At 57.1% G+C, this 17,430-nt stretch overlaps 1 protein-coding gene across 2 annotated transcripts; it reads left to right on the plus strand.

The window, feature by feature from the left end:
- Positions 1-294: 294 nt before the first annotated feature.
- Positions 295-17,026, plus strand: TRPM2 (transient receptor potential cation channel subfamily M member 2; the record flags this gene model as incomplete). 2 transcript variants are annotated; one of them, XM_082320831.1, is made up of 32 exons in its annotated part: positions 295-489; positions 833-918; positions 1,416-1,584; positions 2,070-2,250; positions 2,638-2,804; positions 3,232-3,412; positions 3,956-4,017; positions 4,246-4,446; positions 4,833-4,935; positions 5,155-5,276; positions 6,622-6,972; positions 7,446-7,583; positions 8,277-8,406; positions 8,709-8,854; positions 9,017-9,129; positions 9,235-9,448; positions 10,016-10,134; positions 10,458-10,590; positions 10,733-10,904; positions 11,378-11,561; positions 11,842-12,023; positions 12,173-12,305; positions 12,424-12,511; positions 13,139-13,226; positions 13,633-13,784; positions 14,322-14,398; positions 14,490-14,591; positions 14,915-15,001; positions 15,188-15,293; positions 15,848-15,949; positions 16,450-16,566; positions 16,842-17,026. In XM_082320831.1, the coding sequence occupies 32 exons, from the start codon at positions 295-297 to the stop codon at positions 16,965-16,967; spliced, it is 4,527 nt and encodes a 1,508-aa protein (XP_082176957.1). In that variant the 3' UTR covers positions 16,968-17,026. The 2 variants fall into 2 exon arrangements, with proteins under 2 accessions (XP_082176957.1, XP_082176956.1); XM_082320830.1 differs by having other exon boundaries at positions 9,017-9,448.
- Between the last annotated feature and the right edge of the window lie 404 nt (positions 17,027-17,430).

Consider the following 17,430-nt stretch of genomic DNA (forward strand, 5'->3'; position numbering starts at 1 on the left):
CTGGTGGGCAGAGCACGGTGGGGTCAATTTTCGGAGGCTGACAGGCTGCCTGGGGCAGCATGGTGCATGCTGAGGCTGGTTCACCGCCCAAGAGGCCCCTGTGTCAGGACTGTGGTGCAGGTCCAGCAGGTTTCCTGTGGATGTCTCTCCACCCAGGGAATGATGGACAGGACGCCCCAGTGCTTTAAGTCCATGGGTATCCTTCTTTTCTTCTGCACTCAGGATGGAGATGTTCAGGACCTCCCAGCCTAGGAACAGGAGAGAGGAGGCCAAGCAGGGCAAGACACAGCAGCCATGGCTGTGCGTGGCCGGCGCACCAAGGTGCTCCCTTCTGAACTGAACAAGGTGTGCCCCGAGAGAGGAGACGACCCTACCACGCACCCCAGGAAGATGAGCGACTTCGAGGTGGTCCCCAATCTCCAGCAGAGCAGTAGCAGTGTCTCGAAGAGCAGGCGAAAGGCACATTTCCCCACCGGCAGCAATGAAAAGGCAAGTTCAGGAGGTGCTGTATGAGGGGGCGATTGGCCACACACAACAGAAGAGTGTTAATGAGTTATTCAGTGACTCATTAATGGGAGCATTAATAACAGATCACTTTAGTTTTAGGGACAGACATAAAAACCCCAGACATCTGAGGTACATGTCCAGCATTCACATCTCTTCTCCTTGGACCATACCTGGCTTTGTCCTTGCAGATAGCAATGGAGCTTTTTTCCTTCACATCAAAAGAAGCACCCAGATATGCTCCAAGCACCAGGGTGTCTGGCCCTTGGCATAACTTCTGGCCCTTTGCAGAAACCCTGACCCCTTGCTGCTTTTCCTGCTCCCTCAGGAAAATCTCATCTCGTGGATTCCTGAAAACATCCGGAAGAAAGAGTGCACCTACTTTGTTGAAAGCTCCCAGACATCAGATTCTGGGTAAGTCAGTCCCTCATTCCCCTCTCCTGCCAGGAAAGCAGAAGGGGTGTTTGGTGACAAAGCTATAGCACCAGAAAATCCCACCTTTCTGTCAAGGGAGCTGGTGTCAAGGGGATTCACAAATGCCTTTTTGACTCATTCTTCACCCTGCTGTGTGTCACCACATGGCTGATATCCCATGTCCCAGTGAGGAACCTTTCTGATGCTTTCACATGCAGTCATTTCCATCTGTACTTCATCCAGAGCAACCTTAATATTTCCATCCTAAACCTCTACAGGCAGAAATACCAATTTTTTGCTAAATTTCCCCCCAAACAATGCCTTTGTTTCTGCACAGGTTCTGAGCTGGAGGACGAGCTGGGTGGGAGATGCCAGTGCCTGTGGTGTTCTTAATGAGAACGCCAACACCTCCTGCCTGTGCTGAGGCAATTGGGCCAGCTGGGCTTTTCCTTTGGGGTTTAGATTGTTTTTGGAGAAGTTGGTGATGTGTGTTTCAGGAGGACTGTGTGCAAGTGTGGCTATCTCAGGGAACAGCACCTGGAAGATGCTGCCAAACCTCCCATCTTCCTGGGGAAGGAATGGGACCCCAGCAGGCACATCCAGGAAATGCCAACAGATGCCTTCGGTGATATCCACTTCACGGGCCTGGGACAGAAGATGGGGAAGGTGATCTGTTTTTCCCATCTGTGGTGCACAGGGAGCCAGTGTTCAGGTCTTGCCATGGCAGATGAAATGTGAGCGTTTCCCTCCCGAATGAGAGGAGGTTAGGAAAGCGTGGAAATGCCCCAAAGGCAACACTGACCCAAGCAGAGGAAGGAGTGTGGGAAGGATCCCTCCTCTCTGCCAGCCCTGTACCTAGTGCCTTTCTGAAACCACGAGACTGATCTTCATGCTGTGAGGCCCATGCTTCAAGGAGTGGCTGTTCCCTGTCCTCGTCCTTAGGTTCATCTTGGGAATGCTCGGTCCCAGGGAAGTGAATGGGAACAGGGTCATGCACAAAGACCTGGGGCAGCAGCAACAGGACTATGCTGGGAAATGGCATGGGAAGCCCCTGGTTCTTTGCTGGGACAGGAGAAATTGTGGGGGAGGTGCCCTGTTACCCTGACCCTGTTGTTTTTACCCACAACACGTGTATGCTCCCTTTTTTGCAGTATGTGCGTGTCTCCTCGGATACCCCTCCACGGGTCATTTACCACCTCATGACACAGCACTGGGGCCTCGATGCACCCAACCTGCTCATCTCAGTCACCGGGGGAGCCAAAAACTTCATCATGAAGCCAAGGCTGAAGAACATCTTCAGGCAAGGGCTAGTCAAAGTGGCCCAGACCACTGGTAAGAGATGCAGAGGCTCTCCTTGCAATTGCAGCGGGAGAGGAGCCTGTAATCTGGCCATGCCAGGTTCAGTGAGTCGGGCTACTGTGGAGATGCCAGGCTGGCCCAGGAGGCCCGTAGGTCCCTGTCTGGACTACCACCACCAGGGATGGACTGTTCTTGCTCAGTCGCTACAAACAGGCTCATAGGGAGCTGGACTGAGAGATGCAACACTGCTGAAGAAGGCATCTCCTGTGCTGCCAGGGCTTGATGTAGAGGGCAGGGAAGACATCTTCTGGGGGATGGAGCAACTCTGAGGATGAGGTGTTCCTGCAGCCATATAGGGGGATGCTAGGAGATTGCTGTGAGCAGAGCCTCTCCCTTTCCAAGCGCTTCTCTGACCCCCAGGGGCCTGGATCATCACAGGGGGGTCCCACGCTGGTGTGATGAAACAGGTGGGAGAGGCAGTGCGAGACTTCATCCTGAGCTGCAGCCACAAGGAGGGCGAGATTGTCACCATTGGCATAGCCACCTGGGGGACCGTGTACAACCGGGAGAGCCTCATCTGCCCCATGGTGAGCCAGGCAGAGTTGGAGATGCATTTGCTTTGCCTATGCCTGGACTGCCAGGGAAGTCCTGCCAAGGACTGTGGTGGGAATGGGTGCTTCAAGACATGCCTGTGGCTGGCAGCCCTGGTAAAACCCAACTGAACCAGAAGTGATGGTCCTGGGCTGACTTTTGCTGAGAGGCCCCTCTGCCCTACCCAGTGCTGCACTTCTCCTGGGAGGACCCTTGTGGGTGTGAGGGCAGGTGGAGCAGAGACAGAGGGGCATGGGGCAAGGCTGACATGAGGACTGCAGCGGGGGCAGGGACGGCTGTTTGGCCAGACTGTCCCCGCATGCTGCCCTGTTCCTGTCCCATATGCTGGTTGCTTTGGGCATCTGGTGCTCCTCTGCAGCCCTGCCAGGCTTTTCCTAGAGTCTCTCCTCCTGCACCTTACAGGGTGGCTTTCCAGCTGAGTACTTACTGGACGAGGAGAACCAAGGCAGCCTGTCATGCCTGGACAGCAACCACTCCCACTTCATCCTGGTGGATGATGGGACCCACGGGAGGTATGGGGTGGAAATCCCCCTGAGGACCAGACTGGAGAAGTTCATTTCGGAGCAGACCAAGGTGAAAGGAGGTAACGGCAACACATAGCCAGGCCTGAGGCAGGGGAGGGCACAAGGCGGGATGGGCCTATCCATTGGTAGGGCCATCCTGGCCTCCAGTGAGAGGGGAGGCTGTCGCTTCCCTGGAGGATCCAGGCAAGGGGTTTGAGAGAATTATCATGATAAATGTGGAACGTGGTTCCTCAGTGACACAAATCAAAGAGCCTTTCTCTGCCAACTGCTTGACTTATGGAGTCACCAAAGTGGTCCCCAAACCTTGTGATGCTGAGCTGATCAGGGAGAGTCGTTTCTCCCAAAGGGCCAGGCCTCCAAGGGGGCTTCCAGGTGGTATCTTCTCACTGTGCAAATGATCTTCTATTCTAACACATGCACACACATGGTCCAGCAGCATGACTGCCAGGAGGTCATCTCCCCTCTCTCCTGGAGCCTGACATGTCAGGGGCAGTGCTCCCACCTTGCCTTTCTCACCCCATTGCTCAGAGAGGACCGCATTCAGCTCCATGGCAGGGGGGCTGCCCCACAGGGAGGTGACCCTGGGTTCTGCTTCCCTGCAGGCGTTGCCATCAAGATCCCCATTGTGTGTGTGGTGCTGGAAGGAGGCCCTGGGACACTCGATGTAAGGAACTGCTCCTGCCCACTCCCAGCAAAGCTGGGGGGGAGGTGGTGAGAGGGGGCAGCTTCTTGCCTGGGGTGCTGCTCTCCAGTGTTGGTGCGACCGTGGTGCCACACTAGCTGAAATGCAGCCGGACGGGAGTGCTGTGGAGCAGCGGTGTGGTTCTTAGGCTCAGAGAGGGTCTGATGGCTTCTGGGTGGGATTAGGACCAGTCTCCCTTCTCTGTTGCAGACCATCTACAATGCCATCACCAACGGGACCCCTTGTGTGATTGTGGAAGGGTCTGGGCGTGTGGCCGATGTCATCTCCCAGGTGGCCAGCCTGCCTGTGCCCAAGATAACCATTGCCTTGATCCAGAAGAAGCTGAGCATGTTCTTCCATGACATCTGTGAGCTCTTCACTGAGGGCAAGCTGGTGGAGTGGACCAAGAAGGTGAGCCTCTTGCAGGCAGACAGCTCCTCTTGCTGAGCTTGTGGACATCAATGGCGTCCCCAGGGGTCCTTGCCCATGAGCAGCAAGGCTCCCAGCATGAAGCTTAAGGCTTATCTTCCACTGACCATCCATCTTCTCCCAGCCATGCTCAGCATTGTCCTGTTGGGCACCCCAAGGGCTTGAGCTCTGCTCCTCCACTGCCTGCTCCCTTTGGGCAGAGAGGTACCATTTGGAACCTGCCCCAGCTGGTCTGGGCGACACAGCCCAGGGGGTCTGCAGGCAACCTGAGGGGAGCAAGGAATTGCCTCACACAGGACAGGGGGGCTGCGGGAAGCGGCAGGGAGGAGATGCTGCTGCTGATTACTTGCCCATGGCTCTCCTTGTAGATCCAAGACATAGTGCGGAGCCGGCAGCTCCTGACCATTTTCAGGGAGGGCAAATATGGCCAGCAGGACGTGGATGTGGCCATCCTCCAGGCCTTGTTCAAAGGTGAGGGGTTGGGAGAGATGACTGGGATGGGGGTCACAAGTCACCTGCTGCGGCTGCTTGACTTATGGCGTCACCAAAGTGGTCCCCAACCCTTGTGATGCTGAGCTGATTGGGGAGAGATGTTTCTCCCAAAGGGCCAGGCCTCCAAGGGGGCTTCCAAGTGGTATCTCCTTGTCCTGTAAATGATTCTCTGTTCTAACACATGCACTTTGCATGCAGCATCCCGAAACCAGGACCACTTTGGTCGTGAGAACTTGGACCACCAGCTGAAGTTAGCTGTGGCCTGGAACAGGGTGGACATTGCTCGGAGTGAGATCTTCACAGATGACTATGAGTGGAAGGTAAGGGAGTACATGTTCTGCTTGTCTGGCCAGGCTTACGGCTTGAGGACTGTGGATATTGAGCGCACTGTTCACCTCAGCTGTGCCTAGGGAGAGTTTTTGAGGGCATTTCTCTTGGATCCTAAACTCCCACCACCTTGCCAGGGGCTCTTAATATCTGTCCTGTCTTTCAAAAGTGAACTCAAACACCCAAAGCAGAGGTGAGCACACCCTGCAATTCATTGCTTGTAAAGGTCCTATTTGGCTTATAATTGTTTACAAAGGTGATTGATGATTGGTATTTTGTTCAAAACCAGTGTCTTTTAAAGACAATCCACCAACCTAGAGCCAAAAGTACCTCTCGCCAGCTCTGTCCTGTGGTCACTGTTCACGTCACGTTGTCAAATGGCAACCTGTCTCTAAACTCATCTCACCCAGCCTGGCACTTCCCTGTTCAAACTTTACTACAGAGTAGGGCGGGGAGCAGCACAAGCCAGCTCTGCCATCCCATGCCTGATCCAGCTGTTGAGAAGTCGAAGCTGAGCAGGTTCTCTGTCCTTTCTGCTGGGGCTGTGGGACTTCGAAGGGCTTTTCATATTTATTTTGACAGTTTGGATTCCCCCAGCTCATATACCTTTTGTGGGACTGGGAAGGGCTGCTGGGAATCCTGAAAAGGAAATATTTGATGGTGTGAAAATGCACAGCCACCTTTGTTGGGAAGGGAGGATGAGGCAGGGTCTCAGATGAGCCGATGCAGGCCAGGGCTGTTACAAGGAAGCAGCCCTGGACCAATGTCGCTGGTATGAAAAGCTGAGGCTGAAACCAAGCTGTGGCAGAAGGTCAGCAGGTACCTTCCTGCCAGGACAGACACACACCCCCTTACCCACAGGCTTTGTTTTCACTTCTGAGCACATGTAAAGATTGCCTTGGAAAGGAAAACCCCACATAGGCTGAACTGGGTGACCATTGGGAGCAGCCAGTCTCCCCATGGCTGAGATCCAGCTGGCAGCAACATGATCCTTCAGCTGAAGAGTTGTGCACAGACGCCAAGCCTGTGAAGTCCTGTTCATTTGTATGGTGCATCCTTGTGAGCTGAGGAAAGAGAGACTACCCTCTACCCTACCCCATCCCTCCACCCAGCAGCCAAGGGAGCAGAGGGCTTCACTGCCAGAGGAGAGGGTACACTAACCCAGAAGTGTGTCTCTGTGGGATGTCCCACAAGTCCCAGTACCTCCCAGCTGCTCTCTCACACCCAGAAACTCCTTGTGTGCTCAGGGATAAAATCTTTCCCCCATCTGAGTGAGGAGCATGGAGGGGCCCTGCTCTGGGGCCATGGAGCCCCTCACCTCTGCCTCTGGCCTGCCAGCCCACAGATCTCCACCCCGTGATGGCAGCCGCCCTGATCTCCAACAAGCCAGAGTTTGTGAAGCTGTTCCTGGAGCAGGGAGTGCGTCTCAAGGAGTTTGTCACCTGGGACACCCTGGTTTACCTCTACGACAACATGGCACCATCCTGCCTGTTCCACAGCAAGCTGCAGAAGGTCCTGCTGGAGGACAGAGAGCACACAGCTGGCTCCAAAATGCCAAGAATCCAACTGCACCACGTCTCCCAGGTGCTGCGGGAGCTCCTGGGCTGCTCCACACAGCCTCTCTACCCCAAGCCCAAGCACACGGAGCGACCCCGGCTCTCCATCCCCGTCCCGCACATCAAGCTGAATGTACGCATCTCCAGTTTACATGGTGGCAGGCTTGCATTAGGGAGGGGAATGCTGGCTCAAGAAACTGTCCTGGAGGTTGCAGCTGGGTCTCTGTCCTCTTGCCTGCTCAAGAATCCTACTTAAAGTCCCTTAAAGCCCTGCCCAAGTCATCTGCCCCACATTCAAGGTGTGACACCCACCCTCCTACACCTGCAGCACCACATGGTTGCATGACTCTGGTGGGCAGGACCCAGTGGGGCGGGTGCACTGGATGGGATGGGCACATCCCCACATGATCCTGGCCCTAGAAAAAGTGGCATTTCCAGGATGAGTCCAGTCCTGGCCACCTTGAGATCTGCAGCAAAGGCCCTTCCATGGGTGGGAGAGGCAGGCACCCAGGGTTCGAGGGTGGCTTTGTGCTGAGGGGTTGTCTGCTTTCTGCAGCCTCTTGGCAGAGGAACAGGTCTGACCGTCGCACACCTCACACCTTGCAGGTTCAGGGGTCAAGTCTCCGGTCCCTCTACAAGCGCTCTGCCGGCCGAGTCACCTTCACCATGGACCCAGTTCGCGACCTGCTTATCTGGGCTGTGGTCCAGAACCGCAAGGAGCTGGCAGAAATCATCTGGGCCCAGGTATCACACCCCAGAGCTGTCGGTCCCAGCTGAGAGGCTCAGATGGAGCCAAACATCTCAGCCCCAAGAGGAAAGATTGTACCTGCTGGCATTTGGGACAGCAGGCGAGCTGGCCCATGGCAGTGCCCAAGCCTGACCCCCAGCCAAATGGGAGCCAGCTAGTGAGCCTGCAGACACTTGATGTTCATCCTCAGACACACACCATGATGTCAGATCCCTCCTTTCCTAGCCAAAATGTATGCTGCAGGCAGAGGTGATGTGCTGGTCCAGAAGTGTGCTCTCCCTTGCAAAGGCTGAGAGAGGGCTCAGCACACTGCAGGCAGGACACAGGGGCATGGCAGCTGGAGTGGAGAAAGCTTCCACCCATAAACAGCATCCCCAGGGCAAGACGCAGCGTGGCCGGCAGCATGGTGAGCGTGCTGTGCAGAGCTGTGGAGTCACACCATCCCGTCACCCAAGGCTTCCCACTAGGAAACCAGGGGTGTCCCCGGATTCCCCATGGCAGTGAGTTACTTACTGCCCCTGCACCCTGAGGGGAGCACAGCACTTGTCACGGCAAGGTGTCCTGAGCAGCAGTCTGCTTGGGACACCCTCCTTCCCTCCTGTGGGAGCCATGGAGTACTTGGCAGGACTGCTGGGACTTGCAGGGTAGGGCGCAGAGCCCCATGCTCTCTTTGGCCTCTTCTGCTCCAGAGCCAGGACTGCATGGCAGCCGCGCTGGCCTGCAGCAAAATCCTGAAGGAGCTCGCCAAGGAGGAGGAAGACACCGACACCACCGATGACATGCTGGCCCTGGCCGAGCAGTACGAGCACAAGGCGATTGGTGAGCAGGAGGGGACCAGCAACCCAGAACTGCTCTCACGCCCTGTAGGGCTGGCTTGCTTTGCCCAGGAAGTGTCTGGGGGTGATGGGTGGGGTAGGTGGTGCCAAACAGGGGGTCCCCTCATCACGGCCAGAGTCGCGGTGCTGCAAGGGCTGTGCCTGGGTGGTGGTGGGAGTGCAGAGGGTGCCACTGCGTGGTGCAATGTCCAGATCCTGCTGCAAAGGGTGACTCTGCGGGCACCTTGCTGAGCACCAAGCTGGCCCCAGAGCTCAACCTTGTCTCCCTGTTCCCTGCCTGGCCAGGCGTGTTCACAGACTGCTACCGCAAGGATGAAGAGAGAGCCCAGAAGCTCCTCACCCGTGTCTCTGAGGCCTGGGGGAAGACAACCTGTCTGCAGTTGGCGTTGGAGGCCAAGAACATGAATTTTGTGTCCCATGGGGGTGTCCAGGTGGGTTCCCAGCAGTGGTACTTGGAGGGAAAGTGCCCAAGTGCACTTGGCACCTCCGCAGACCCAGGGTTCCTTGTTGGCAGTGGTGGGGCTCTGCTCTGCAGCCCCACTCTGACAGGGGGTGCTTCTGTAACCAGTGCTCCTCTTCCTTCCTCCTCACAGGCCTTTCTAACCAAAGTCTGGTGGGGGAAGATGTGTGTGGACAATGGGCTTTGGCGGGTGATCGCGTGCATGCTGTTTTTCCCACTTCTCTACACCAGCCTCATCACCTTCAGGTACTTCTTGCAGCTGGGGCATGTGTGCACCAAGGCTGGCTGGGAGAAGCTGCAGTGGCATCTCCTTGGGCAGCTCAGCCCCGCTTCCACCCCTGCTCCCCACAGGGAGAAGAGGCTGCAGCCTGTGGGCTGCCTGACACGCCTTCGAGCCTTCTTCACGGCACCTGTTGTCATCTTCCACATGAACATCCTCTCTTACTTCACCTTCCTCCTGCTCTTCGCCTACGTCCTGATGGTTGACTTCCAGCCATTGCCGTCCTGGCGGGAGTACCTCATCTACTTCTGGCTCTTCTCCCTGGTGTGCGAGGAGACCCGCCAGGTACGGGGCAGGCAGAGCAGAGGCCGGGAGGAGGTGAGAGGAGGGAGAGACACCCCTCTAGGTGCTTCTGGAAGGTCCTGTGTAGCTCACGTTCACATGCTGCTTCTCATGTCACCATCCATTTGTAGAGGTCCCAGCACAAGGGACTGCCAGATCACCCTGTCTCTGAGGCCGGAGAATCTCCTTGGCTTCATCTGGCTTGGCCCTGGGTACTTGCAGAAAGACATGCTGTTTTGAGCTGAAAACAGCAGGAGATGGCGCGACCACCTCCTTCCTTGGGCATTTATTCCCAGAAGCATTTCCAGGCTTTGCTTAACATTTGATTTTTTTCAGCTTTTGCTTCAACATCTCAGTGCCTTTCTTCACCAAAGAGCCCCATGTCGCGGGTATCATTCCCCGTGCTCCTTTCATGCCCTTATAGAAAACCCTGTAGGCTCAGGTTAACTTCGGGTAAGCAAGAGGGTCCAGTGATGGCCAGCAGGTCTGTGCGGTCCCTCTCCTCTACAAGCACATGAGTATCTTACAAGACTTTCACTGAAATACCAACCCCTCTTCTCTTCCCAACAGCTGTTGTATGATCCAGATGGGTTTGGGGTTGTGAAAATGGCTTCCCTGTACTTCAAGGACTTCTGGAATAAGTTGGATATCTGCGCCATCCTAGTCTTTGTCACAGGGCTGACTTGCAGGTGAGTTGCAGAGCCACTTGCCTGGCAGTGCGCAGGCTCAAACCACAGCTGTAGGCTACAAAACTAGTGTGAGAATTGTGCAGGTTCTTTAATTGCAATTTCTTCTTCCAAAGGCCAATGAAGATTTTTGTGGTCATGTGATTAATTCTGACCAATTTGCCGCTGCTTTCAGCTGCTCTTAGGAGAGACGTTTTTCATGCCGCAACTCTCACCCAGCACTCTGGGGAAGCTCACTGATATTGCAGAAATGTAATGCTGCAAGATCAGAAAGAAACCCACACTGGTGGCACTGAGATGTTTCCTTTCCTCTCTTCTGTGCCCAGGCTGATCCCATCAACTTTATATCCTGGGCGCATCATACTGTCACTGGCTTTTATCATTTTCTGCCTGCGTCTGATGCACATTTTCACAGTCAGTAAAACACTGGGGCCCAAGATCATCATTGTGAAGCGCATGGTGAGAGCTCCCCTCCATCCTGCCAGGGTGATCAGCTAGAGCAGCCGGATGCCTGCATGGGATGGATGTGCCACCCATGTTATCCTATCCTGGAGTGGGGTTTGCTCCAGGACACAATTTTGCTTCCTCTCTGTCTCTGCAGATGAAGGATGTCTTCTTCTTCCTCTTCCTGCTAGCAGTGTGGGTGGTGTCCTTTGGGGTTGCCAAGCAGGCCATCCTGATCCACAATGAGGAACGTGTGGAGTGGCTTTTCCGTGGCGTGGTCTACCACTCCTACCTGACCATCTTTGGGCAGATTCCCTCCTACATCGACGGTAAGGGACACCGGCCTGTGACAGCGCCTGGCATGAGCAGGGTGGCTGCAACAAGGCTGAGGGGTACCAAGCTCATGCTGCAGTCTGCCTAGCTCCTGCCATGTTAGCCTGTGGAAGTCCTGCACAGGGCTCCTCTCCAAGCACAACATAAGGCCAGGAGGGAGCAATGACAGGGTGTGGGGATGGAGCCCTGCTCCGGCACGTTCGGAACCTTGCCACCAATGCAAACCCAGGGGACTGCACCTGCCCGAGCGGTCAAGGGAGCAGACTAACAAAGGTGCAGGAATGAGTCAATCCAGCTCAGTGCCACAGCTGCAAAGCTGGTGGCAGTGAGCAGAGCACTTGGGATGATGCAGATCGAGGTCAAATCCCTGCCCGGTGCTAAGCTCCCTTGATGCTGGCTGCTTTCAGAGAGCACGTGTTCCCTGAGACACCGCAAGGTTTGGCTGCAGTGGAGTCATGCTCTCTTGCAGGGGTCAACTTTAACATTGACCAGTGTAGCCCCAATGGAACCGACCCCTACAAGCCCAAGTGCCCAGAGACAAATGAAGACAACAAGAAACCCATCTTCCCAGAGTGGCTGACGGTCATCTTACTGTGCCTGTACCTGCTCTTCACCAACATCCTCCTCCTCAACCTCCTCATCGCCATGTTCAAGTGAGTTTGACCTGGCCTCGTGGTCCTGACAGTGAATCGAGCTGGCTTTGCTTGCAGGCTTGGCCACGGCCAGGGCACCACATGCTGAGAAAGCACACAGAGGGTCCTGGGGCACATGCTGACCAGAGCACAGCCGTGCTTTGGAGGGGTTATAGATAAGGTGGAAGTAGCGGGTGCAGGCCAGGGTTGGTCAGGGAGCCGGGTAGGAGCCGGGGCACCATACAGGCACAATGTACCCCCTCATCCCCATGGCACGGCTGACACCTGGGCTCTGCCCCAGCTACACCTTCCAGCAGGTCCAGGAGCACACAGACCAGATCTGGAAGTTCCAGCGGCATGACCTGATCGAAGAGTACCATGGCCGCCCACCCGCACCTCCACCCTTCATCCTCCTCAACCACCTGCAGATCCTGATCCATCGAGGCTTGCTCCGCAGGCCGGCCACGTGCCACAAACGGCTCAGTGAGGACCAGCATCTCCCCTCCTGTCCTTTGCCCCCTCTCTGAGGCATGGCACCATGCACTGAGGCACCAGGCTTGGCGTCTGGGCTGTGGTACTGGGATTTGGGATGCCCAGGATCTGACAGCACTGCCATCCCCTTCCTCTGGCAGAAGAGAAGCTGGAGAAGAACGAAGAAGCTGCCCTCCTCTCTTGGGAGATGTACCTGAAGGAGAACTACCTGCAGCACCAGCAGTGCCAGGAGAAGCAGAACACAGAGCAGAAGATCCGAGACATTGCACAGAGGTACCAGCACTCCTGAGACAGGGACATCCTTCTGTCCTCCAGTGTCCTGGGCAGGGAAGACTTAGGCTTAGTGCAGGGGTGGATGCTGAGGGGATTCCTCTCTGCACTGTCCCTCCAGGGTTGATGTACTGGCAGAGCTGCTGGACTTGGACCGGGTGAAGAGGACAGGGCTGGTGGAGAAGAGACTGGTCTCTCTGGAAGACCAGGTGAGGCAAAAGCTGAGCAACTACCTAGAAAGGTGGGGTTTTCCACTGAGTCAACCAAACCACAGCAGAAGAGAAAGCCCCTCTGAAGCAATTCCCCTTCAAACAGTTTGAGTTTCCTTGCCAAAACAATAGCATCCAAGAGGAAAAGGTTTATGCAAAATGTTCCGTTTGACTCCAAAGGGAACAGGATGAAGGTGGGAAGTGGTAGGATGAGCCTCTGCCTCCACTGGTCACCCAGGCACTTAGATCTGACCCAGCTCTTCTCTTTGGCCTGAGAGGACCCTCCAGACCTTCTGGAGATAGGGGACTCTCCATTCCTGCCCCATGAAGCTGTTCCACACCCTGCATGAGCATTTGGGTGCCCAAGGAGCTGGACCAGGCCCTGGCATCTCTTTGAGGAGGCCACAGCACGGCTGCTGTTTCCACTTCCATTTCCACCTGCTTTGAAAAAATGTTTCTCTGGAGGCAATGTTCCAAGCCAAGCATCAGGGCACAGCAAGGATCACTACTGCCCTGGGGGATGAGCAGCCAGGAGCCAAGGGCAGCAGTGCCTCCTGCCAGGGCTGTATCCTGCAGTACTCGAGCAAGGAAGCCCAGGGAGGGCTGACCCTCTCCTGTCCCACGCAGGTACATCAGAGTGCCCAGGCCCTGAGGTGGATAATGCAGGCGCTGCAGGGCAATGGCTTTGGCTCAGGCGAGGACATGCCATCTGTGGGTAAGTGGAGCCCTTCTCCACCCCAGCAGCACCGGGGAAACCCGGACCCCCGCGTTGGCACCTGTGGGGCTGCAGACCAGGGCTGAGCAGCCCCTCGCACCTGTCCGTTAAGCAGCAAGGCAGAGGCTTCTTTGGCCCAAGGAGGTTTGGGGGCTCTGCGAGGCTGTCCAGCCCCTCCTGCAGCCATTCCCACCCTCCACTCCAGAGCGCTCCCTGGAGCCCATGGCTGAGGCTTTCCACTGCAGCATCCCTGGGGGAGTTCCTCTGGGGCCTGCTGGAAGGCTCCCAGGGGACATCAGCATCCCCATGGAGAGACCCAGACAGCCCCCTCAGCAGACCCATGGTCCGCAGCACCAGACTCAGCACCCTGCTTTGCGGGGCCTCTCTGTCTGCATCTGCCTCGCAGGCTCCAGCAAAGCCTCGGAGACAAAGGAGGTTGACCTGGAGGGGAAACCAGAGGAGAGCCAGCCCCTGTACCACGTGCTTGCCCGAAACCTCTTGTACCCAGGGTCTCACACCCTCCGCTTCCCTGTGCCAGATGAGAAGGTGCCCTGGGAGGTAGGAGCTATGACCCTGGGCAGTGGGACAGGGGGCGTGGGGCAGATCGCAACAGCAGTGGGAAGGGGAACAGGCCCATCGTCACACCCATGTCACACTTGGGAGCTCCTGTTTTTCCCAGCCCAGGGACAAGTGGCTTCCTGGAGCAGCTCCTCCGAGGCCCTCCCAGGGACAAGGAGGGGTGACCGGGCATCGTTCCTGCTGGGATCTGCAGTGCTAGGGATGCCTGGGGATGCTCGGTTCAGAGACAGAGGGGACAAACACCCATCTCCACATTTCCTGAATCAGGGCTTGCTCAGGGTCAGGGACAGGATCTGGCACTGGCTTCCATGGGGGCATGAGTGAGAGGCACCAACCCTCCAGCCGATACCCTGAGCTCAGCCCCTGAAGAGGGCCCGGACAGAGCCCTGTGTGCCTTGGGGAATGATGCTGGGCAGAGGAAGGGACTGGGGCAGAAAGTGTCCCTGGGGGTCCAGTCCCTGCCTGCCACCAGAGCAGGGATGCAAGGGAGGCCTGACATGGCCACGTGCTCTCCAGGTGGACTTCCCACTCTACGACCCTCCTGCCTACTCAGCTGACCACAAGGACATGGCTGTGCAGGACCCATTCAGCCCGTGAGTGTCCCCCTGTGGATCCCCACTCCTCTGCCCCTTGCCTTGGGTGGCACAGCCAGCCCTCCCTGCCGGGCTGCCTCCTGCCCCCCAGCTCCTTGGAGTCTCTCCTGAAGATCAACTACAACACCATGGACGGGCTGATCGACCGGCAGAGCTTCCACGGCCTCTATGCCGTGCAGGACGGGCTGCCGCTGTGAGTGCAGCCACCATGGAGACAGACAGGCTTGGTGGGAGCTGGGGTGCCTGGCTGTAGGCAAAACACTAGGGAGATGGAGAATCCAGGGGGGCCTGGGTGCATCCATCCCCTTCCCACTTCCCTATGGCTAATGGTGGGGCAGGGATAATGACACGCATAGTCCTCAGGGCTTCTCCCCCCAAAAAAAACCCCAGCACCCCAGAAGAGGTGCAGTGCAGTGGTGGAAGATTTGGGGAAGCAGTATAAGGCTTTGATCAGCATGACAGGGTGCGCAGAGGGACCCTGGTGCTGTCCCAGCCTGCTTGCTCTCTCCCTGACAGGAACCCCATGGGTAGGACGGGGCTGCGAGGCCGCGGGAGGCTGCACTGCTTTGGGCCCAACCATGCCCTGCACCCTGTTGTGACCCGGTGAGTGCGTGGGGACAGAGAGGTGTCCTTGCTCCAGGACGGGGCTGGGGAGGTGGAATGGAAAAGGGGGCACAAAGCCATGTCAGAGAGACTAGGACCTGGCAAAACCCACCGCTGCCCATTCAACCACTGCTGGGCAGGGGGGAGCTGAGTCCAGCTGCAGCATAACAGGGGCCTCTCTCACAGCTGGAGGAGGAATTTGGATGGGTCCATTATAAGGAAGAGCCTGAAGAAGACGCTGGAAGTCCTGGTAGCCCAGTACCCGCTGTCAGATGTCTGGGCTCTGCCTGGGGTAAGAGCTGAAGGAAACCAGCTGGCGCAGAAGGGTCTGGGGAGATGGGGCTGGCCCAGCCCAATGACTGGATGCCCCGTGGAAAAGGGAGAAACACAGATGGGTGTCACAGCCTTGTCCAAGGATGTACCTCTGCCCCTTCCTGCAGAGCATCCGAGCGTGGGGCTGTGCTGCCCAGAGTGCTGGGGGAGCAGTGGTGAGGTTACATATCCCCACCCACCCTAACCCCATCTCCTCCTTCTCCTTCCTCCTCCTCCATGGCTTCAGTTCTCACATATCCTTCATGACATAAGCCATTGACATCATGTTCTTTGACAGAGAGGTCCAGACATTGAATCAGGCAAACTTGGACATGTGCTTGGGCACAGCTGAGGACTTCTGGCAGGAGAGGGAGGCAGGGAGGGAGGGAGGCACCACCACTGCTTACTCCTCCCAGCAGAGCTTGTGGCATCTTCTGCAGTGGTGGCAACTGCCCAATGGCCAAGCTGGTGGCAGTGAGGGAGGCTGGGCTGGGCTGATGGCAGGGCCCACGGCTGACATCTGCTTTGGCACAGGGGTCACTGGAGCCGGGTGAGACGCTGCCACTGAAGCTCAAGTGGATCCTGCGCCGAGAGTTCTGGCCCCAGTTCCAGAACTTGCTGAAACAAGGCACTGAGGTGGGAGGCACGCAGGTGTCCCAGCAGTACAGGGGCACGTGGGTGTTACAGCTGTACAGCAGTATGCAGGCATCACCCTGGTACAGGGGCACACAGGTGTCATGGTGGTACAGGCACATGGGGGCATCACCACAGTACAGGGACATGTGGACATCATGGTGGCACAGGGGCACGTGGGTGTCCCCAGGGTACAGGGGCAGGGTGCGTCACCCCTTGGCCACTGCTCCCACCGGGGAGGAATGTCTGGGGGAGGTGGAGACACGCTGTAATGGCCTCGCACCATGCAGAGGCCTGGGAGGCAGCCCAGGGACCCCAGGGGTGGGCTGCACATACAGCTGTCTGTGCCTGCTGTGATCATTCTCCATGGCTCCAGCTGCAGTGGGAACAGGGTGCTGGTCTCCAGCAGGGCAAAGGAGCTGTGGGGAGATGCCCTGCCACCCCCGGGGCCTCTCAGTGCCCTCAGAGAGGTAGGCTAATGTGTCACTCCTTCACCTGCACAGATACACAAGGGGTACCTTGACGACCCCCGCAACACGGATAACGCCTGGGTTGAGACAGTTGCCATCAGTGTGCACTTCGACAACCAGAACGATGTGGAGATGAAGCGGCTGAATTCGGTATGGGCCCCTCACCTCCGCAGCTCCCTGACCTGGATCTCAGCAGGCATGGGGCAGGGGAGCCATATCTCCAGACCCAGATCTCGCCCTCATCGGGAGTGGGCTTCTGCAGCTGCATGCAATGGAGAAAGAACATGGGGATGAACATGGGGTGGCACTGCACCAGGGGCCCCAAAAAGAAAGGGCAGGAGGCTGGGGACTGGAGGTGCTGTTGAGCATGGCTGGCGCAGCCCCTTGCCAGCAGCACATACATGATGTCTCTGGTCCCCTTCCAGTTCCTCCAGGGCTGTGATCCAGAGCTGTGCATCCGCTGGCAGGTGCTGGACAAGAGGATCCCCCTGCATGCCAACCACAAGGAGCTCCTGCACAAGGTCTCAACCGTCCTTGGCGCCTACTACTGAGTGAGCCCTCAAGGAGCCAGGGCTCCTGCTGTCCCAGACTAGGGTCTGGTTGGGACCTGCAGCTCTACCACAGCTCACCTGTGAGACCACGGGCAGCTACTGGAGACTAGGTACTTTGGCTGACTCTGTGGATGTACATTGCAGGTCTCTGGGAGGAAAACTGTCCCTTCCCCAGCAGCTGGGGCCAGGGGCTGCCTGGGCAGTGCCTACGCAGCATCCTGGTCACCTAAGCCACCAAGCTCAGCCCCAGCTTGTCTCTCGGTGCTTCCACATCAGCCACAGCACTAGCCCAGGGCTTGGGCCAAGCAGAGCCACAGGGCTGTTCCTGCAAGGTGTTCCTTCTCTCAGCTCCCACTTGCTCTTTGCTTTAGTGTGGGCAGTGGGGACTGGCCAGCGCCGGCTGCCCCTCCACCCAGGATATCCATTGGGCACCTCTACTCCACAGCTCCTGCTCTGAGCCCTG

The sequence above is a fragment of the Platalea leucorodia genome, assembly GCF_965183815.1.
Source record: "Platalea leucorodia genome assembly, chromosome: 8".
In the NCBI taxonomy this organism is placed as follows: Eukaryota; Metazoa; Chordata; class Aves; order Pelecaniformes; family Threskiornithidae; genus Platalea; species Platalea leucorodia.